Raw genomic sequence first — 8727 nt, forward strand, 5'->3', positions numbered from 1 at the left:
TCATAGAATCGAACCCAAATAGGAAGTATAAAGATCTTTAAATCCGATGGTTTAACTGCATTATCAATTTTTTCAAGAAGTAAAGGGTAATATATCATGCCAATGAAAAAACTGGATTTGATAAAGATTTCTCCCAATGTTAACAATTTCAATCCCATACCTTACCGAAACATTCTTCATTTTGCAAATAAAAGCATTGGGATTAGAAATCCTAGACGACCGCAAGTTGCCAAAGAGACCAAGTGCAGTTCTATCATTACCCTCACTGCACCTTCCTTAACTCATTCCACAGCCTCCTCGTGATCTTCTACCAAAACCTCATCCCTTATCTGATCACTCGCATATTCAGAAGAATCTGTATCGTTATTATTCTTCGATCCAAGAATGATACCCTAATGATTTCCTTCGCCTCCAGATAGAATCTTCAAACCCTCCTTCACGCAAGGGTTCTTTGAAAGAGTGTCGGTTTCAGGACGTGATATAATGTGACACACATTCTCCATGATAGAGATTCAAACCCAAAACAAGCATACAAACACACTCATAGAGGAACCTTCAAACTAACAGAGAGAAAGGAAGCCCTAGACAGACTTTTAACAATATTGATGATTAAAATCAAAAGAAAAATCAATTACGTGAATAAATCTCTCTTCCAACAACTAAACAACCAACTAACAAGTTTTATATGAGACTGTCTCATCGTGAGACGAACCCATACAAGCACATCATTAGGGAAAAACATAAGAAAAAACAATGAAATTTGAATTGTAAAAAGCAACTATTTTGTTTTTTAAATTTGAACTGACCCAATTAAAATCATTTCATAATAAGACGGTCTCATTAGTCACAACCCTAATGCATACTTAGAATTTACACAATAAGTCCATTTTTACATGTCACATCGACAATATGCTCTCACTGCTCAGCAGTCACTTCTCAAACTTATTTTCTAACACGTTCCGCAACACCACCATGTTTTTATTTTACACTTCCCTTTAACTTTTCGATCAAACTCAACAACCATTCTCTCTCTCTTTCTTACTCCTCCAATTTCTGTTTCCTGCAATGTTTGATTCACAGCTTTACAATGAACTTGAATTCTTCAACCTTACAAACTCAGCTTTCTTCGTTAAATCATCTACTTCTTTTCTGGTGCACATATCATCTAACAACTCGTCGATAATTCCTTCAAATTTTGTCTCCTCTTCTTTTCCGTTAAAGATTCACTGGACAAATCAAAACGCTATTCATTCCGAGATTCGTCGCCGCTTTTCTGATTTTTTATGTGTTAGTTTTTCTGTGAAAGATTCCAGTGGTTCTAATGATGGGTTTTCTGGAGATTCTTCGGGGCAATTATTGGGGAAAAATGGGGATCATGATTCCGAGATTTTTAGGGTTTCTGAACGAGTTGAGGAATATAAGGAGGAGAAAAGTTATGGTGCATTGAATACTACTAAACATTTATGGGCTGGTGCTGTTGCTGCCATGGTTTCAAGGTATATTTTTCTTTTTTTAAATTATCTAATTTTTTTTTTTGATTCCTGTAGATCATTTTGTATTGTTCTATTTGATGTTTGGTTATTGTCTGGTTAATTCTGCTTAGCAAAACTTTATTCAAATGCATGTGAAAATTTTCATTTTTGCTGAAATTTTAATTCTTTGTTGAATTTGTAAATTGCACTTGAGTTGAAATAAAATTTTGCTTTCTTTAAAGCCACTGTAATGGTGGGATGTGGGGACATGGAGTAAATATTAAAAGTTCTCTAGAAGTTTACGAAACATTAAGGAACAGAGTGTGATGAATGCTTTTAGTATAGGGGAGTTGATTTTTGTATAAAACAGATAATGCCTCGTTTTTCAATTGAATTATGCTAAGGAGTGCTTTACATGACAGAGGGAGGGAAAGTAGTAGTTTGGAGGAAGGTTGATTCTAGCAACCAACTAGTTAATTTGGTTTCATATGGTGGATGTTATGGATCTCAAGAAACCAAACTTATGCCATTATATTGATTTTCATATGGTGGATATTGAGGCTCTTAGGAAACCAAACTTGTTTCGTTATATTTTTTTTGTATGGCGAATATTGTGGCTCTCGGGAAACCAAATTTGATCACCTTATTAAACTGTCTGAATGTGCAGTGATCATGGTGGATACGGGGCATTAAGTACTAGAGGTGAGCTACAATAGTTGTTTCTTCAATGGTAAAAATATATATTTGTCATCGTTTTCTTTGGAATTTCAAGCTACTAATCTTTTTATTTACCTGTACAAAACAAACAAAAAATGTGTAATATTAAGACAAAACAAAAAAAAAATATAAAGCTCGGTTGCCTCTTGAGAAGCTCAATTCATTCAATACCGAAAATTTCTCAGTAATCTCCAAATTTTCTTCCCTACATCTTCTGGTTGAATACCTTCATAGTATGACCTCAATTGCTACCCTATAACCTTAAAGATTTCCAGTGTTTCTTTGCTTAAATAGTATTTATTTGGAATCACCTTAACAACTTTGAATGGCCCTATTCAACGGGTCCTTAGCTTTCTTTGAAACAATCAAAGGCGTGATTGGAAGAGAAGAATTTTCTGACCAACCTCAAAGTTCTTCCTTCTAATCTTCTTATAATTTGAAGCCTTGGTTTTTGCTTTGTAAATCTCAACTTTCTTCTTATGCAATCCTGACTCATCTAAGCTCATGTTGACATTTTTCACAACCTTATATGCCTTGTGCTCTAGCTCTAACTAGTAATAGAGAATATGGGGACATCCCAATCAGAGTTTTGTAGGGTGTTGAGTATGCCCACAATGCATCATCTGATCTCAAGCTCCAATATTTCTTGTTAGGATTGACCGTTTTCTCCAAGACGAACTTAATCTCTCGGTTTAACTCTCTTGCATTCAAATTTGTTGGTGGATGGTAGACTGTGGATGTCTTGTGTGTAACATGATATTTCTTCAATAAAGCCGTAATAATATAGTTGTAGAAAAGTTTCCTTATCGCTTATCAAAGTTTTCGAAATGCTAAACTTACATATGTTAGCTCAGATATAATGTGCAAACAGCTTCGAATCGTCAGTATTGGTGCTCTTTGCTTCTACCCACTTTGAGACATAATCAACAAGTAACTAATGTATCTAAAACCCAAAGAATCGAAAAATGATCCCATTAAGTCAATGCCTTAAACATTAAAAATTTCACAACACAAAACTAGTTGTTGTGGCATCTCACTTTGGGAAATATTCCTTACTCCTTGAAATTTATAACATTATTTGCAAAAATAATATGCATCGCTATTTATGCTAGATCAATAGAATCCACATATTACGAAATTCCTAACTGTCCTTCTAGGTCCAAATGTCATCCATAAGCGTAAGAGTCACAAGAGTTCACAATTGATATTACCTCACTATCTAAAGCGCATTTTCTTATGATTTGATCGCAAGGCTTCACTTTTAAAACTTTTTATGCTTTTAGCGGAAACGTGTTGGACATAAGAAAGTAATGTTACCAAGATCAAGGATTGATCTTGGTTGCGGAACAGGGTGAGGAACAAAATTCACCAATTTAAAAAATCTAAAGACAGGTTGATTAGATTTTGGGTCGAGTTTTCTTGGGTCGTGGAACAATTCAATCCAAATTTAGATGTGATTTCCGATCGCATAGGTACGTAGCAAACTGCAATATGTGTTTGACCTGATTTATGGGTGTCATTGGCAATCTGGGTTCATCTGGATCACTTATGTGGTCGACTCAAGAAAATCAAATGGAATTCTGAAATTTGATTTCAAAGTAATTAAAGAGAGAAAAGAGTAAAAGAAAAGAGAAAAGGATAAGGACATAGAAAAGAAGCAAAGGAAGAAGACATAACGGTAGGAGAAGGTAGGCAATATTGACATAAATTTACTTTTTGAAATTTCCTTTTTATTCATTTCCATTTTTCTTGATTTTTACTATCTTATGACTTCTTTTCTCTTTCTTTTTCTTTTTGTTTTTCTTAAGTTATCTTTTTCTTTTGTTTTTTATTTACTTTTCTCTTTACTTTATTTTCTTTTATTATTATTTTTTATTTAGGAGACTTCTTGTTTTTATTTTTTCTAATTTTAAAATCTAAAATTTAGGTGTGCTCTATTAGTTATCAATCTAAAATCGCTTCTCAATCTGGATTGAATCTTTCCGCGACCCAAGAAAACTTGACCAAAAATCTAATTGTCCCGACTTTAGATTTTCGAAATTGGTGAATTTTGTTCCCGACAGCGTTCCTCGAACTGGATCGATCCTTGATCTTGGTAACATTGGTGGAGACTTATTCAAGGTCTTTGAAATGTAGTATATATAGAATGAGGAATCTTCCTACTTTTGTCTTAACACGACTACTATTGCATACTCACTCACTTCACACATGATCTCAATTGAGAGTGACCAAATCAGGGGTTGAATGATAGGAGTTGAAACAAGCCTCATATTCAATGTATGTAATGCTTCTTGCAACCTTCACCATTATCAAACTCAACATCCTTTTGTAACAACTTGCTCAATCGAATTGCAATCTTTGAAAGTCTTTCTATGAACTTGTGATAATAACATACATGGCCAAGATAAAATCTCACTTCTCAAACATTACTTGGATAGGGTTAAGATTGTATGGTGTCAATTTTTGCTTTATGTACATCAATACCCTTTGCAAAAATTAAACGACTTGACACAATTTCTTGTTTCACCATGAATTGACTTTTTTCATAATTTAACGCTAGATTAGTGTCTGCATCTTTTAAGCTTTAATGCAAATGAATCTCATGAACGCCAAAGTAATCCATGAAAACTTCCACAAAATGCTCTATAAATTTAGAAAATACACTTAGTTTACACCTTTGGAATGTAGCGGGTTCACTGCAAAGTCCAAAAGGCATATGCATATAAGCAAACACGTAAATGTTGTTTTTTTCTTAATCCTCAGGCTATGTGTACCAGCAAGTAACCTGAATATCCATATAGGAAACACTATAATTAGTGGCTAGTACGCCTTTCTAGCATTTAATATATGAAAAGCAATGAGAACTAGTCTTTCCTAGTCACAACTTCACCAAACACCCCATCCATTTTGGATGCGTACTGGAATTATCTCACGTTCTTCATTGTTTTCGACAGTTACTTGTGACTTCTTTTGCACAACCTGAGTAGGGCTCACCCATTCACTACAATATGTATTATAGCTTACAAGTTAGATATAAAGGTTTAGAAAAATTGAATATGAAGATAAAAGAGAAAATAAAAATCTCATCCCATTTTAATTGGAAAAATTGAAGAGTTTGTATAAATAATTTTTAAAATTAGAAGAATAATATTTTTATATTCTAATACCTTAAATGTTACAATGTAAAAAGTTTAAAATTAATCAACTTGGATATTTGTTCAGTCATGAATCTTTGCGAAATAAAATTATGCAAAATATGGTTATAATATTAATGACATCCTCATTGAAATTTGGAGGGGAAATTTTGCACGAGGAAGTGACACAAATGCATTTTTAATAGGAGATGATGTCAATGGTGTTTTGTTTTAGTACTAGTTATGGATGGCTTTTTGAAAATGCAAAAAGGTCATACTAAACTAATATGAGCTGATTATTCCACCCCCACAATATTTATTAATGATAGGAAAGATGGGATTATTTTTCGTCACTTTGGTTTATTATTCAAGATTTCTCCGAGGATTGAAAATAATTGGAGCTAAAGTCACTAGGAATAAAAATGTTGCATTATAAAGTCTGTTTCCTTTTAAAATATTGGAATTTTCTATGGATTAATGCCAAGTCATTCCTGATGCTGTGAGAAAATAAGCATGGGGCTGTAGTTAAATTTTCACTAAATTTCCCCCTACAAAACATTGTGGATTAGCAATAACATAAATGATAAAATGTACATTAAATCTAATTGTAGGTTTTATTTGAGTCTGCCCAAAGCGGCAAATATGGAGTGTTTTTGTATAGAACAAGAATGAATAGTACTACTTCTAAGGAAAACTCAAATTGAGGGTTTTGTTCCAGTGTAAAATAATGTGATTATTTTTGTTTGTATCCACCAACCTTAAGTCACAGTTTTTGTGAATGGAGGGAGTAAACTTGTGAATAACATTTTAGCTATGGATTGTATTATATTGTATCAGGACTTGTGTTGCCCCTCTTGAAAGATTGAAGTTGGAGTACATAGTCCGCGGTGAGCAAAAGAATTTGTTTGAGCTTATCCAAACAATTGCAGCTACGCAAGGAGTCAGAGGCTTTTGGAAAGGAAATTTTGTCAACATCCTTCGGACAGCTCCTTTTAAGGCAATTAATTTTTATGCTTATGATACTTACAGAAATTACCTTAGCAAGTTATCTGGAAACGAGGAAGCTTCAAATTTTGAGAGATTTGTTGCTGGTGCAGCAGCTGGTATCACTGCTACCTTACTTTGCCTACCCATGGACACTGTATGTGGTAAAAGCAGAAGCTTCACTTGCTTTAACTAGTGAATTGTTCTTCCGTTTTCTGTTTTTGACTTGAACCAAAAAAACTGCCCAATTCCCTACTTCTATCGTTGCCACATGTTCCTTTAAATATATAGCTGCAGCCCATAGTGTTGTAGGAACTCTTAGTGTTATAAGAGCACTACCCAATAGTAGTCAGTAATGCTTGCCTGTATTTTCTCTGTTCATCAATGCCAGTGCTGGCTGTATTTAACACTTGACAGTGGTGAGTAGTGTGTTGTCTAATATGGAATTTGTTATATCTCGCCTTAAATCCTTGCCCTAGGATTAGTGAGATGCAATATTCTAGTAGCACTGAGTGGCTCGTTTTTTATGTGATTATGTTTGCTGCAGGAATTAAACATGTTGTGACAGATTCTTAACTTTTGGTTTCCTTGGTGAATGTTTTTCTTTTGCAAGTTCCTCTGTTCATGCAGAAACATGAATAGCATTTACAAATGTGTACTCTGAAGTGAACTCTAGAGAGATTAATAGGTACATAGCCTTACCTACATAGTCTATAGACAACTTGCTACATCACTTGTTTCCTGAGTCTTACTTCTGTGAATTATTGGTGAGAAACGTTCATTGGGATGTGATTTGCCAACTGTATATTAGTTGTGGAGCTTACCTAATCAATCTTTGATAGTTTGGACTGTGATGATGAGGAGGATTGCTTCAGGTAGCTTGTTTTGTGTAGACCCGGACGTGATCAGATTCCTTGGCTCCCATGGATTGTGGATCGTGGATTGGTTGAAAAAGGTTCCATGGATAATTGGCTCATGCGTATCAGTATTTTAGTTTTTGGAAGAACCCACTTGTGATTTTTGCATCATCCCTTGTGTATGTACTATACTCCAAAATGAACAGAAGCCATTTTTCTCCCTTTTTTTCATTTTAGTTCACATCCTGGATTTGTCCAAGTCAGACAAAAATTCCATCACACAGATCAAAAGCAGGGCCCCTCTTATCTTTTGGTGTGGTGTTCATTGAAATGTTGGGTTGGGATTCATTATAGTTTTTGGGGTCCGGTGGTTTTGGGCTGTGTGTGTATTAGTTAACATGTCAATTTAATTTTAATTTTATATAAAGGTCATTTTAGAGTCGGGTTGGATCATTTTGATCCAAATAGGTTAACTTTGTCTTTTCCATGACATTTTAGTATTTTGATATACTAGTTGTGAATTTCATAGAAGTTGAAAGACTACATTTCTTGTATTTGGAATTGGATTGAGTTGAAAATAGCTTGTTATACTAGGTATTTTTTAATACGTTAAGTTCTAGATGTTTGCTACATCTGAAATCTAAGGGAACATTGTAATTAGAATCCTGATTCGGAATCTTCGATGCTACGATCTAAGAATAGGTGAGTGATCCGGATCGTAGGTAGGATCATAATGTTGGTAAGATCTTATGATCGTAATTAAAATGAAATTTTGAGTGGTAGGATCAAAATACGATCCTAGAATTCGATTCAACAAACTTAATCTCAATTATAAATAATTTATTTTATGCACCATCTATCATTAAATTTAATTACTTAAAACATATTTATGTTTATTTGTAGGATCGTGCGAATCTACGATCCAATCCTACCCATTCGATCCTACCAATTCGATCTTACCCCCGTGATCAATTCTAAGTAGGATTCCCATTCTGATAAACTTGCAAGGGACAGAAACTCTATCATCATGGGGATTTTGTATCAACTTTGAAACCTTTCAAACTTGTTTCTGTAGAGTGAGACTTGTACAATGTTTTTCTTTTTCCATCATCTGATTTTTGCAATTTTACCAAATAACATGTTCAGTGCTTTTTGTAAGAAGTTTTGAGATCATGTTACATTGTAAGATGCTTAATTCTTCAGATAAGGACTATCATGGTAGCCCCAGGTGGTGAAGCTTTAGGTAGTGTCATTGGTACTTGCCGCCATATGGTACAAACTGAAGGGTTCTTCTCTCTTTACAAGGGCTTGGTGCCTTCAGTTGTAGCTATGGCTCCTTCTGGTGCAGTCTTTTATGGCGTGTATGACATTCTGAAAGCAGCCTATTTGAATTCACCGAAAGGGAAGAAAAGAATAGAAAGCATGAAACATCAAAGAGGAGATCTCAATGCTTTGGATCAGCTGGAGCTAGGTCCTGTCCGAACATTAATTTATGGGGCAATTGCTGGGGCTTGTTCTGAAGCTGCTACTTATCCATTTGAGGTTGTTAGAAGACAGCTTCAG

At 34.5% G+C, this 8727-nt stretch overlaps 1 protein-coding gene across 1 annotated transcript in view; it reads left to right on the forward strand.

Moving 5' to 3' along the window:
* The first annotated feature begins 877 nt into the window (after nucleotides 1-877).
* The window catches only part of LOC130808732 (probable mitochondrial adenine nucleotide transporter BTL3), a 9556-nt gene continuing 1706 nt past the window's right edge, over nucleotides 878-8727 (forward strand). The window contains exons 1-3 of the mRNA XM_057674206.1: nucleotides 878-1496; nucleotides 6161-6464; nucleotides 8368-8727. The exon at nucleotides 8368-8727 is cut by the window's right edge and continues 108 nt beyond it. Of these exons, the coding sequence (XP_057530189.1) occupies nucleotides 1066-1496; nucleotides 6161-6464; nucleotides 8368-8727 (1095 nt within the window). The 5' untranslated portion in view covers nucleotides 878-1065. The remainder of the gene's footprint in view (nucleotides 1497-6160; nucleotides 6465-8367) is intronic.

Source organism: Amaranthus tricolor, chromosome 3 (assembly GCF_026212465.1).
Source record: "Amaranthus tricolor cultivar Red isolate AtriRed21 chromosome 3, ASM2621246v1, whole genome shotgun sequence".
Lineage (NCBI taxonomy): Eukaryota > Viridiplantae > Streptophyta > Magnoliopsida > Caryophyllales > Amaranthaceae > Amaranthus > Amaranthus tricolor.